Here is a 14,781-nt window from a genome sequence, read left to right as displayed (position 1 = left end):
TATACAGTACTCTGTAGTTGCACACCTACTCATAATTCTGAACAGTTCTGTGGTTTGTGACTGAAATATTCACTAAGCGGTTGAATTGTAGAAAAAAGAGGAGGAACAGTGAATCCAGCTGCTGTGTTCATAGCTATAGCCTGAGGACAAACATGCTAATACTTATGTTTCAGCCAACAGCTCAGGATTTACTTGCATCTAACTACCTGTGTCATACAGCTGAATGTAAGAAAACTGTATTTCTGCACTTGAACATAAGATATGCTGGGATTGTTACTAAAGAGCCCTCTCTCTTTTCATTTGGAACAAAGCTGTATATGGTGGCACCTGTTCTCCATATTCATTTTGCTGTCTGGTTTGATAGTCATTAGAAAGATAATCATTGAAGTGGAAGGCCTGGGATAAAACCTCCATGGTTGCAACCATTCATGCTGCTGAAGTGTCTTTACGCAAGGCACCAATTCCTCACAACCAAGAGCATTTTAATTCAAAATAACAAGCAAATGAAGACAGGTTGAGGTGCCACCACTAATTATCCCATGTTATAATACTAGGCTTGCTATTCCTGATCAGCATAAAGCAAAAGGAGCTTTATGCTGATTAGAAAACTGCTTGTAATTGTTTATAGATAAGAGCAATAACACTCAACAAGGCTGCTCTTAGTAACAATTCTGGCGTCAGACCTCTATGTTCAAAGCTTATATTAATTAATCACGGACCCAGGTTCCTTCTGTTGTTTCACTGTGCTCTCAACAGACCTTTGATGTGATGCTGCAATTAGAGGGGTAATGTTTGCTCAAAGGTGGGCATCTAATCAAAAGTCTCGGGCATAATTGGTCAGGGAAATTGATAAAGGCCAAGAAAAAGCCTACCTTTAACATATATTGTAACTGGGATGAAAAATCTATATTATTCCTCCATCTATCTATCAATCTATCATGATCTATACACCCCTTAATCCTCAATGGGGTCGCGGGGGTGCTAGAGCCTATCCCAGCTGACTTAGCGCAAAGGGGACACCCTGGACAGGTCACCAATCTATCACAGGACTACACAGAAAGACAAACAAGCACACTCACATTGATACCTATGGACAATTTAGAATGACCAAGTAACCTCAGCATGTTTTTGGACTGTGGGAAGAAGCTGGAGTACCCCAAGAAAACTCACTGATGCACAGGGAGAACATTGTAAGCGACGTGAACCAGAGATCTTCTAGCTGCGAGGCAGCCCCTAAATTATTCCTTGCAAAAAGAAATCTTGGTCTCACCGTGCCAAATTTGAGCAAGGCCAACACATTTATATCAGATTTGTGATGGTTAAGGCATTATACTACAGCTTATGTTAAGCAAAGACTACAAATACATAAAGGAGAAATTGTGTGTTTCTAATCAGACAAAACTTACAATCTTAAAACATCACACTGAACAAATGATTGCATGCTGACTGTCAGTTACACTGGGTTTCTGCGTCATTACCTTTTATCTGTACTTCACTTTGTCGTGAGTGAGATTCCCAATGCTACATGTACTGTATACAAAGAGCTTAAGAAGCATAATAAAGACTATAAAAAAACCAGATTATTCTCACCGGTGCTCTGTGGGCTGGTCGAGGGGCTGCCACAAGAGCCTCTACTGCCACCGCAGGACCTACTGCCTCGGCCTGTTCTAGCAGGCACAGCTGGTGTGTGATGTTCGCCATCTCTTCCTGCAGTTTTTCAGTTTCGACTGTGATCTCTGCGATTTTCTCAGCGGCAGACGCTGTGAGGAAGGCTTCTTTAAGGTCCACTAGGTGGAGGAATCTCTTCTCCTCCAGACGCACCAGTTTGCGGAGCTCGTCGAACTGACTGTTGACATATTCTTCAAGCTCCTCTGTTGACATCTAAGGTGTATATTAGTTACAGGAGACAGAGAGCGAAAGAGCTAGAATGAATACAAGAATTCAGCAATTTAAGTGACATGTTAGTAAGACAAACAGTCGTATTGAGCTGCATTAAATTAATGAGAGTGAATTACTTCAGTATAGGTGTAAATCCTGGAGATGGAGGCATCAGGGAAGTAAAAAATATACATCAAATTCAAAAACATGCAAGTAAAAGATGAGTCAAGTTGACAGTTGAGTTGTAGAGTATGAATTGAACATCTAAGAAAAACAGAGAGACGCACATGGAATGAGCACAGTGTACTGGCCAGAAAGAGACTTCAGTCTTGTACTTTGGCATGTGAATAGTATTGCAATAAGCCCACAGGTCTCTGTCATGCAGCAGCTAATTGATAGCATGAAGCTGATTCCCCGGAGGCAAAGCCCATGCATCCCATCTGCAGATAGAGACCTCAGAGGCGCCTTCTACCACAACAAGCCATCTGTTTGGTTTTCAAGGCAGCTGAACTGCTCACTGAGTTATCTTTTTAATTTCAATCCCTGTTCCCCATTGAGTCTCTCTTTAGCTATGACTCATTACGTTAAAACACCTCAATAAACAGACTCCTCCCTGCAGTCCTTCCTACTGAAATGGCCCCACCTCCAATGCAGATACTGTCATGAGGTAAAACATCCCGAAACCCACTGTCATGATCTCTGCTTCTGAATATGTTATAATTGCTTCAATCTATGAACATCAGCCGCTCTGTCTCCTCTCTTCCCTTGAGCAGAACTTCACTCTCTTCCTTTCCATCTATTTTATCTTGTTTTCCTCAGCCTCCCTCTCTCCAGTGAAGCAGGGAATCATCAGTCTCTACTAAGGTTGGCAGATCCACGGCCCCCAGGGGCCCAAAGTTTTATCGTGTATTTGCCATTTCTGCACAAGCAATCAGATTCTCCAAATTGCCCATTAAACCAAGCGCAAGAAGTAACACTTTTAATTTACTTTCTTCGTATGAGCACAGAAAAACATGCACATCGTTCATTCTGAATGAGACAGAGGGAGTTAGTTAACATTTAATTGGAAATCAAAGAGTTGTTTTCTCGTTTTGCTTCTACAAAATCAATGCTCTGAATATATGCCAGATAGATAAGGAACAATAAACTACAACTGAGATGGATTTGAACTAGTTCCAATCATTGTCCCGACATGCTAATGTGAAATGTATGTGTGAATATGGAAGACTACAGAGAAAGATGAAGCATATTTCAAGTCTGTTCTACTTTCACACATTCAAATATAATAAATCCAATATAAATGCAATATATGCTGATTAAGCGTTCTACAAACCTCACTAGTTTAATCGTGACCAGCGAACACTTAAAAAAACAGTAAGAATGACAAGGCATTTACTACTTCATCTCATGCTGCCACTGGAATTAAAATTTTTAGGTTCTTGCTCATGTTTTGATGTCTCTGATGTCTCACTCCAAGTTTAATATGAATTTTCAAAAAGCTTTAACATCTTATTAGTATTTTTATTTATTAGCAGTTAGCCAAATAATTTTTAATGATATGAATTCATTAATAGATAGCCATAGTGGTAATTACTTTATTAGGTAATTCCATGTTAGGCATAAGCATAATTTCAGCATTCAGCTACTATAACAAGCACTAATCAAGATTTACATTTTAGGTATTTCAAAACCAAATAACTTTTAAAGTATGAAACTATACAACCTTTCTCCTGCAAATGAAAAGCTCTTAGTTCAAGACCATTGGTTTGGCAAATGCTAGCTGATACTACATATTAATCATACCAAGTTAATTGACGTCACATACAGTATATTGCGCTGTTCAGCTGAATCAGTTTACTGACTTTTGACTTCCCTAGTTGTTCTACTGTTACTATGTATCCAGCAATTAGAGGACTGGATATTTGGGATAACCCTGATACTGATTTTAGGGTAAAAAAAAAAAAAAAAAAAAAAAAAAATCCAGTATTGATTTATCGGTCAATATTCTCTGTATGTTAAGCCTCTTTCAGACATGCAGTCCTTTTTATTAATCTGAAAGCATCTCACCGAGTCAGCTTCATGTCTGAAGGACAAACTCTGGTCACTTTAAGGCAAAAGTCGTAATGGCAAACTTAGCACGTGGGACCCGTAACATTTCTGTATCACTTTAAGCACGGCACAAGTCTGAAGTGGATGTAGACACATTAAGGAATAGAGAGGCATGGATAGCAACAACAAAACAGTCTAGGAAGCAATGTTGTAAAAGCAGCGACCTAATTCAGTGGGGTCACTTGATGTACTTTCCAGTCTCTAGTGTATGGCTGATACTGCGTGAGTACTGTGGGTCTCTCCGTTGCTGCTGTGGGAACGATTGAATGGAGGAACATTAATGTAAAAACTGGTTATGCTTGACTGAGAGAGTGTCGTCACTTTAACAGGCTGACAAAGCAATTACTGTTATATATCCCAAGTCTGAAAAAGAAAATTGCTTTGTACATTAACTTTTCAACAATGTATTTCACTGAAAAGTTTGCAAACTTACTAAGAAGACACTGCTTGACTTCACACCACCATTTGCACAACTCTGATCTAGGCTCTGCTACATGCGCTGCAGACAGAAGTGACCGTTTGATGACACATTGGACAACATATTCACTAATATCAATATATATATGTGAAAGACAAATATAGGCTGGTCAGGTTCTATTTAGGATTTACTTTAATTTTTTGTTTCAATTCACGCAAAATACTATAATTTCAGATCTATGAAAATAAGTAATTTACTACAAAACAAACAAACAACTCTATATGCATATTTTGTTCATTTGTAGTGACAATAAAGTTTGAGAGAATGGAGAGGAAGGCGTTAGTGAATGGTGAAGCCCAGAGTTATTCAAAGGTATCACACGAATAGGGCAGGGTTAGCATAACATTTAACATCTTTAGTGTCATATTTGTTGTATCACAACATCTCCTGATCTGCAGGTCCTCTAGAAACCCCCTGCTCTCTAACCAAGTTGTCTTGGCCTACCGAGTTCTTTGTGTTTGTGGAGCAGGAGCCCTCTGCCATCGGACCTTTCACTCAGGGACAGAGTCTCTCCAAGAATTTGTCCCGATCGCAAGGAAGAAGCATTCATGCGTGCTAATCTTCATTTGCATTGCTGCAAGCTGAGGCCACAAAATGAGGCCTCAGGAGACAGCAGCACACTGCTAGCAAGGACAGCGTTGGAGTAAGGACAAAGGATGAGCGAAAGAGTGCCGTCAGAGGTACGGCATCAGGTTTGCAAATTAAGAAAAACCTAATTTCTTCTTCAAGTTAAGGTTAGGCCTTAGTCAAGCAGATTAGGAAAAAAAAATCAGTTTCAATCATGTATCCAACATGCTCTTTAACTGCTCTTTAAGATTGAAATTGTTTCTACAGAAAAACAAAGCTTGCATCTGTGGTTACTAAAAATAGAAATCTTCTTAGACTTAACATTACCACAATATAGCAAGACTGCCAACAGGACTGACATCATGCTACTAGTGTATTTTGGGACTGGCTGTAAAAAAAAAAAAGGTTGTGCTACTCATTAGTGCTGATGAAAAAAACAAAACCAAACCCAACCAAAGCCTTTGAGAGTAAAAAATAGATCAGTGTGAAAACAACAGTCACATTACTTTGGTGAGACATCAGGACACTAAACGAAAAACAAAAGTAAAATGAAAACAGCTCTAAATAATATCAAAGCAGCTGTAGCTTTTAATCTTAACCTTTCTAAGCAAACAGTGGCTCCAACAGAGCAAATGGATTTTTGCGAACAAAAGCAATTAAATTTCTAGTCAGCTCCAAAAGCTTAAACAGTTATTCTGTCTGAAGGCAATGCCAACCACATATAAAAATTATTGGCTGATACAATTCTGTACAGATAAAATTCTGCTAATACTATGCTATAATATTTTTTTTTGATACTGAAGAAGTGAAAATGCTAAGCTTGACTTTTAAGAACACATTTTTGGAGCACTAGAGTTCAAATGGTTAACTTTCTTTCAATCATGTTCCAAATCACAGCCGACCCTACTGCTTATTCAGAGCTCTGTTTTGTGTGATGCTTTTTTAAAAAGGCCTAAAAAGCATTAATAGGACATCAAGAGTAAATGGATTTGAACTGTCCTTGCCCTTGGCAATAGTGGCCCAGCTCCAAGTGAACACTACTCTCTCTTTCTCTCACAGTCTGTTTTATCTCTCCCAGAAATTAGATTTTCCAATTTAGCCTCTAACACAGCACAGCAATACATAGAAAGTTAATTTGAAAACACAAGCTCTACAATAGTCACATAAAGCAATATAAAAAGGGCAAGTACCAGAGTCAAAAAAGAGGAAAATATGAAACAGAAAGTCTTTGGTTGTATAATAACAGTTTCAATATCCAGTACCTTTTTATTGGTTTTGAGTGAAGCAATGTCAGCCAAGAAACTTTGTGGGGAATGATATGGAGTAATTCAATTAAACTGACGAGACAGAACGGGAGTGACAGCCTTGAAGAGCAATGGGTGAAGGGGGGAAAAAAAGAGGAAGAGGAGAAAGAAAGGGATAAAGTAGAGAAGGACCAGTAAAAGCAGGATGAATAAACCTAACAGTAGCAGCCAAGTCCTTTCATGCCTCTCCTGTCTGTTCCTCAGGCTCGGCTCCCTAAGACAGCTTTAATGTGTCTGCTGCTCTTGTAGATTTTATGAGGCAGAGAAAATGGATGTTGCGACTGCGCACACACACATACACACTTGTGACTGGGCTAATGCAGCTATGCTTCTTCCAGGTATCACACTCCCCTTCTCTGTAGCTGCAGAGAGTTGCTCCACAGACAGCGTGCGTCTTAGACGACATCATGTGCTGCAGAAATAAGTTAAGCCTAAATAAAACATGAGTTGAGGTAAATATGCTGACTACCTGCTGTCCTGGTCTGAAGCCACAACATGTTTCACATATCATTTCCAGCTCTCTGATGACAGGTTACACCAGTGGACTTGTTTAGTGAGTGACAGACAACCACCAGATACCTTGTGTTATATGCTACGCCTCTGGTCCTCCATTAATATGTATGCAACCTCATCACTGTTTTTTGCATTATATTCCATTCCCCTGTGGAGAATGACAATATGAGGTTTGAGAGATTAAAATCCTCATGCCTGTGGCACAGTACATAATTAATACATAATTAAGCAGGCTAGATTGAATAAGCAAACACCAGCTAAGGGTTAAATTTTTTCCTCCACCCGTCACCTCCTCACAGACAGCTGCTCAGACCTCTTCCTCTCTGAAGTCCTTTTAAGATGTCAATACCATGCAATTTAACCTCCTCCAGCTCCTCTTTCTCTGCCTCTCACACACTCACATCTTTCCTCACCAGGAGCAGTCACTCTGATGTTTGCCTGTCATGCATAAGAAATGCTGACATTTGAGAGTGCAGAGAGGACATGCCGACAAATCCACATAATGGTCTCTAACGCAATGCCCTGTGTGTGAGCAGGTAAGTGGTTTTCACCAGGCACACTGCACCTCTACAGTGGAACAGCACAAGACTAAATGTCCAGGAAGTCCTTGGGGCAGCATTGATATTTCAGTATGATAATAGACATGAACTCGGGTGGGGTGCCGGCTGCCAGAAAAAGTGCTATCTCTCACAGGCCAGTCAAATTAACCTTCTACATTATGCCACTGTGCTTGGGTCACATCTCTGCAGGTTTTCAGCAATGCTCCTTCGTGCCACGGCTTTCCGATGGGTTCTGACATAGTTATAAAAGCAGAGCATGAGGCAGAACAGGGGCTGTAGGGGTGGTTGAGAGAGCAGGTGCGGCCGCTTTCAGTGGTAAATAGCCGAAACCATAGCTGTACATTCCCATTCCTGCCTTTCACTACTGCGTCTCTCACTGCACAGCCCGTAACTCCATGTGGTCAGGTTTTATTTTCAGTGGCAGAACATGCCCGCACTATGGCATCTGTAATGGAAATACAGCAACTGTTTTCAAGGTTGACTTGTCGTGAAAATTCAGTTTGAGTAGCTTTTGTTTTGGCTGACATCAAGAGAAAGGTGACTGCATGCAAAATGCACTAGGTAGCCTGTGTACTTTTAGACAACGACCTGGAGAAGCTTCAGAAAAATTGGTGACATAAGGTTATGATCATGACATGATGACTGAGACAACCTGAGTGAAACAAACAAATCACTGTCAGTTCCTTGTCCTTGCATAACTACCATGGCATGGACTTTTGCAACACGCACCACCAACAGAAAGATTTTACTATGCAACTGCCATCAGTATAAAACAAAGGTCAACCTTGCTGCTATGAGTATTGATGGATGTGTGAGTGAGCATTCATGAGCAGATTGAACAAGTGATGAGAAAAGGTGAAAATAAGTTAACTTAATGCCGTGAAATTCAGCAATTCTGTATAAATACAAACTTTGTGAATGTATTCACTGATGACCTTAGCAATATTTTGAAGGAGTAATGAATATTAGTGGTGGATTGGGCTACTTGGTATTGAAATAGTACAGGGAGTCCTCGGTTTACGACGTCCTCCACCTACGGCGTTTCATTGTTACGTCGGAACTGGTTACATGGAACTAGTTGGTAAGTAGGGCGGACAAATACGTCGTCATGCAGTGAGCGGAGCATACAAATACGTCGTCACTCAGCACTATAAGACGGCTTTGTTTACATTCGCCGGTTGTATGCCACCTTGGATTGCGCTACATTTGCTAACCTTTTGCCCTTCATTATGGCTCCTAAGCGTAAATCAGACTCTCCTCCTCTGTAGAAGTGAAATTAGATATAATAAAACGCTCAAGTTGTAAAAACAGTGCAACGTATTCTGGTATCTTCTTGTAAAATGACTCATACATACATGAAAGTCATTGGTATTAATGACTTTTCCGATGCACGTAACGGTTTGTTTACATTTTCACCGCAGTTACAACTTATGGCGAAAATCAACGCACGTTGATCCGAAGGAATGGAACTCCAACGTAAGTTGAGGACCCCTTGTATTTTGGATATTTTTTACAATATTGTAAAACCCATTATATTTTAACACCGTATAATACACCACAAGTTCAACCAGGACCTAAAATCAGCTACAGGGTATTCAGCACTCAGCATTCCTCTTTATTTATCCGTGACAATGCCTAAATCCGAGTCGCTTTAAAAATACACCCTCTGACTTTGCTCACAAGTGCTGAGTCAAGAAAGTGACATCAACTGAAGAAGCCTAAAAATGCCATGACTCTGTTATCACACACAGATTTGGTGCTTCACGTAGAATTACAGCTGCAGAAACCCGACCCAATCGGTACAATCTGTGCATGGGGCCGCAGGTGCCATGACAAATGTATGGATTGAAATGATTGGCTATCATGTTTGCTTCATAATGTCTATACGACATAATCTCCTCCTAATCCCTCTTAATCACATTCTTCACTGCTGTGTCTCTGCCACTGCAGTGTCTATACCACTGCACGCTTAGAGCTGTACCCCACTGAATTAGGAGTAAGTAGTGGTTCATGTATTGGTTTTTTTTTTTAACCTTGCTATGGCTTGAAACAATGTTAAACAAAAGTTTTTTCTATTTCATTTTTACAAAATAACCTAAAAATTTACCTACAATAAACATATAAAATGATATTGTACCATAGACAGTGTCTACTTGCTAAATAGGCTCATTTAGACATTTTGGAATAAAGTCATGGCAAAAGAAATTATGTTCACACATAGGAGGCCTTGGGTAACTGGGACTGCCTGACCTAATTATGTCCCCACAGATATGACTGAAATGTATTACTCTTCCCCCGACAGCAGACTAACAGCAAATGATGAGGTTAGAATTAGGCCAAATTTTGATTTGTTGGTTGGTTGCAGAAAAGGGGAATAAAAAAAAACCCTGCTCTGTAGGTATAAAAACACTCTATAAGAAAAATGCATCGTGACTGGCAGGCACACAGAGAGGGTAGGAAAAGAGACAGACAGGGGTGTTTAAACTTCTCATGTCTGACAGTCCATTGGACCGCCAATGTGACAGCCAAGTGTGTATTTTTGACAAGGGTCTTATAGTTTCCGTGATGACTTACTGAGGAGGATGTACTCACTAGTTGCATTTGGCAGACCTGAGGTGTACTGTATGATTCACAAAACATTCAGTCTCCTTGCTGGTTTTACCAACACATTCTCACTGTTTCTACGTCATGAATCACAGTGTTAACAATGTTATCTGATTTATGACATTCTGTCTAGGCCTTGGAACTCAAATTATTTTCTGATGCCCGCTGAAAACATAGATTTACATAATTAGATTAACATCATTAATGCATGCCAACTAGTAAACTAATGGCTTGAATTATTGACTATTAGTCAACTAAGAAAAACTTAGAGACACCCCTTCAATCTAAAAAGATAAACCTTGAAGCAACTGATATACTGTATACCGACAATATGGGTCATCAAAGGGACAAATGCAATAGGTAACACACATATTCATGCATTTAAGCTGATAAAGGTTATGTTACATGTGTGTCTTACCATTGCAAAACAGATTATTTTGAAGAACTAACATCAGATTGTTTTCCCCTAAAATAAATCTCCTACATTTATGTTCTCTGCCGCTTGCAACCACTGTAACCACACTATGTTTTCTAACCTTGTTTAGCCTTGTCTGAAATGCAAAGTGAATTTGGCATCTGAGCACTTCATCGAGAGATATCTCTGAAAGGAAATCATGAGTAAACTCAATGGCACTATCACATAAATTAAAAGCAAAGAATATACACACAGTGAGCTGTCAATTCTTTGCAAAGATGTCACATTTATCTTTTGTTGCAGTAGAGCAATTCTCATTTGATAAGGGTTGGTAGGAACTCATTACTAACAACTGAGTACACGTTTTGGAGGAGGTTTTCTGAAAACAATTCTTACTGTATGGCTCCAGTTACGATTCGACTCGGTGTTCTGTACACAGGAGTTCTGACTCACCTCGGGGTTGGTCCATTTAGTCTTGATCTTCTCAGCCATCTGTTGTGTACAGCCCAGCAGGTCATAACCCTGCCTGCTCTGCACGTAGAGCAGACAAGCAAGGAGTAAACACAACAGAGTATGCCTCTAAAAAAAACAACACACAGCATGCACGTAGAGATTCTTTCTGTGCAACTCAGAAAGTAACACAAAGTATGCAAAATATGTGTTAGCATTTAGCTATCAGTCATTTGAAAGAGCATCAAACTGACTTTAATAACTAGTTTCTAAACTCAAACAAAGAAAAACTGGGCACACTGAAAAAAGCAAACACTACAAAGTTTTTGATCAAACATCTTAGTATGAAGTCATGCTTTCATGAGATTTTTACACACAAGAAAAGACATGCTACTTATTGACAGCCCACCAGTCAATCACAGGCTGCAATTTCACAAGTCTGGCGTCCTCAATGGGATGTACAGCAAAAAAAAGTCATATTACTACTCCAGTAGAAAAAGGATCCCTCACATGAATAAACCGATACAGGAAGCAGAGTAAAAGCTGGGCTTGCTTTGGAGTAAATAATGTGGCCTTGGGCTATTCGTGTGACCCTTTTTGTCTCATGCCAATCCATATGTGGCTGTGATGTAAGGGTGAAATGTGCTGCTCTACTTTTGTTTTTCAGATGTATAGCCACAGGGCAGAGAACAACACTGCAGTCCTATACAGCTGAATGTAATCACTTTGGGTGGCAATTTTCAAATGAAGCCCTTGCTGAGATTTTCAGATTCTGTTTATTTCAGTGTTCACAAACAAAAACCTCAGCGGTTCAAAATATTAATCCAAAACTAAGCCCTGGTTTCTGATCATATCACACCCCTGTTAACAACACAGTCCAAACGGTGCTCAGTGTGCTGAAAATCCAACTCTAAACGGTTCTTTGTTCATCACAAACACTGTGCTCTGCATAACTGAACCCATAGTATTGATGGAGATATTCTCAAAATCCAGCACATTAACCCAGCTTATTGGACCGAATGCAATTCTGCACTGAACAACTGGTGACTCACTGGACCTACTAAATAGGCTTGAAGAAAAAAAGCCATCAGGAGAAATGGAAGTAGGGTGAAGCGAGAATTGGCGCCAAGCCAAACGGACATTGGGGTATATTCATAACGTTTCATTTCCATTTCACAGTTTTCACAGAAATTATTTATGTGGCTCCATAATTGAATTAATTTATTAATGAAGTCATGTGGGTGATCATGAGACATTGTTATGTTTAAAATATTACACAGAGCACTTACAGAGCCCTTGTGAGTTGACTTAAAGACTACAGGGCCTACAGCTATTGGCATACTACTTAATACTGAATTAGAAATGCAAACTAGATAGGTGACGCTCTGAATACATTATGCTGCAGAGCTGCAGATGTTGCAGAGCACGCCATAGTTATTTAGTGCAATAAAGAGCAGGCAGTAAATCACCCACTAGAGGTCTACCATACATAAACCTGTCATGTTCAGACTGTGACACTCACCTTCTGCCACACGTAGGCCTCATGCAGAGTGATGATCTCATGTTCCCTGTGCTCACCCTGGACAGCACACACCACACAGATGATCTTTTCATCATGTTTACAGTAGAGGGAGCCTTCCTGCCCATGCTCCTTGCAGCGGAGTCTCTCTACTGTCACAGTGTCCTTCTTCCCAGCCTCTCCGGCAGCCACGGCCTCTGGTCCGGCCTCTGCACCCTCAGCTCCTTCACCCAGCTCAACTTCCAGAGGTGGCGAATTCTGAGCCGCTTCTCCTTCCTGAGCGTTTCCACCCTCATTGCCATTAGCCACTGCGACTCCAAGGCCTACCATGCCCTGATTTGAAGCAATTCCAGCGGCCCCCTCTGCTCTGGCCTCATCCTCGCCTCCAACTGTGGAGTCCCTGTTTGTGCCAAGACCATTAGCCTCTGTTCCATCATAGTGGTAAGGCATCAACACGTGACGCGTGTTGCTGGCGTGTCTGTCAGCATGAAGTGGGCAGAAGGCGAAGCTGCAGGTGTGGCACACTTGTGTCGCTGGCTGGGCCTCATCAGGCTCGCAGGCATCACACGAACCGTCCATCTGGGGCAACTCTTCGTGTTTCTGCCCCACTGGTTCTTCCCCTTTGCGGTCCATGGTGGGCTGATTATAAATTCTAGGCACCAGAGAAGTAACAGGAGTTATACAGAGACGCACAGTGAGTAGAGGACAGGTTATAAATAGCTGTGACCTTCTGTGAATACTTTATGTTTACATGAGGGAAAGTCCAAGATTCTCTGGACTAATCCCCTTTCATATAACATTTCCACGGCAGATGAGCCACAGTCCAAAGGAAAATAACATCCAGTGCCTCACTATAAACCAAGGCACACACGAGAAAGCACGATTGTGCAGGTGCAATAAACAGGAAGAGCTAATTTGTAGTCACTGAGCTGCCTTTGTGCACATTCACTTTGTTTAACAGAAAATGCTGAGTTTGTACCCTCTGCATGGCCAAACACTCTCCTGCAGCCCTGGCAATATCATAAGTCCATGACCTTTTCATATTTTATTGTTTTTTTTGTCCACTCTGAACGCATAAAGCTGACTCTAAGACACACATACACTTCTTTTTTATTATATATAGTATCTTCACTTTCCTCTCTTGAGCTGTGTTTGTGCTCTCTCACACTGCTGACACAAACAGCCGAGTGAAAAAGTGCTGTACTGCAGAGAAAACTCGACCCTCTTTCTTTGTGCTATTTCTCTGTCTGACTGACACAAACACACACAGCTCATCCTGCAGGACAGTTTCCTACTATCTGCAGTGTGTACTTACTCGTCTGTGTCTTCCTGTCCACCTTTCTCTCGTTTTGTTTTTTGTCTTTTTCCTGTCTGGGGGGGCTTGTTTTAGAGAAAATGTGGGAGAATTAGCTTGACGGCTAACTTCCTTAGCACAGCCCGTCGTGTCTGGAATTCTATTACCGAGCTGTCGACTGACGTGTTTTCACTTTACAGCAGTAAAAAAACAAAAAAACAAAAACAAAAATGGGACTCCAGCGCCTGTCCGACAGCGTTTACTTCCTTATTTTCATCAGCTGCTGTCGGCTTCTTTTTTCTTCTACGCCCTGCTTGTAGTCTCCTGTGTGTTTGGGAGCGGCAGAGACACGCAGAGGCTGGAATGAGAAAACTCGTCTGACAGGCTCAAGAAACGCAGAGAAACTCCAAGCAGAGGCAGGTAGAAACAAGACACTCTCACACCTGCAACGTAAAAATACAATAAGCTCCCGTACGTCATTATTTAATTAGCTATTAGCGCAGTTTTTAAGCTAGCACGCAAGCTAGCGCCAGTTTCTTTCTTGCAAGCTTGAAAACAAACGACACCAAAAGCCACCAAAAGCTGCTTCTGAGCTGCAGTTTGTCTTATTGCCAATGAAAGGATCTAAATAATTTCCTCTGCACCACAGAGACCCACCAGAAGCCTGTCTGTGCTTCTCATGCAACGCCAATATAATTATTATTTTTTCTTTTTAATCTTGACACAAGGAAGGATTTGGTTTTGTTTGCTTATTGAATTAGTTCAAAATAAACAAGTGAAGTAGAATAAAAGTGTGTAGTGATGGACGGAAATTTATAATTAAAAATAAATACAAAGGAGCAGTTGAATGTAAAATTGCCACTTTGGAGCAATGTTTAAGGCATTACAACTCAACATGCTGTTGGTATAATTTCACAGAGCATATAATTGTTTCCTTATTCGCAACTAGATGTATTTTTTCTCCAAAAAGCTCTGAGAAACTTCTACAAAGTTCCAGTGTTTTTGGGGCTTTATTATTTCTATATTTATTCCCAGAATTTCTTCTTAAAGGTGAGGTAGTGTCCTCTACAGGCATTCTAAAAATGTTTGG

General features: G+C 40.6%; 1 protein-coding gene across 3 annotated transcripts in view; it reads right to left on the bottom strand.

The window, feature by feature from the left end:
- The window catches only part of trim44 (tripartite motif containing 44), a 65,262-nt gene extending 51,247 nt beyond the window's left edge, over positions 1-14,015 (bottom strand). The window contains exons 1-4 of one of the 3 annotated variants that reach the window (XR_008601158.1): positions 13,713-14,015; positions 12,401-13,049; positions 10,882-10,959; positions 1,591-1,881 (exon numbers count right to left, since the gene is read on the bottom strand). Coding sequence is in view for 2 of the 3 variants with exons in the window: in XM_035944920.2 (XP_035800813.2) it covers positions 1,591-1,881; positions 10,882-10,959; positions 12,401-13,030 (999 nt within the window). In the remaining variant the exon portion in view is untranslated. The remainder of the gene's footprint in view (positions 1-1,590; positions 1,882-10,881; positions 10,960-12,400; positions 13,050-13,712) is intronic. The other 2 variants (XM_035944920.2, XM_023263223.3) reach the window with 2 other exon arrangements.
- Between the last annotated feature and the right edge of the window lie 766 nt (positions 14,016-14,781).

Source organism: Amphiprion ocellaris, chromosome 3 (assembly GCF_022539595.1).
Source record: "Amphiprion ocellaris isolate individual 3 ecotype Okinawa chromosome 3, ASM2253959v1, whole genome shotgun sequence".
NCBI classification, from domain to species: domain Eukaryota; kingdom Metazoa; phylum Chordata; class Actinopteri; family Pomacentridae; genus Amphiprion; species Amphiprion ocellaris.
This window is presented reverse-complemented; position numbering and strand designations above follow the sequence as displayed.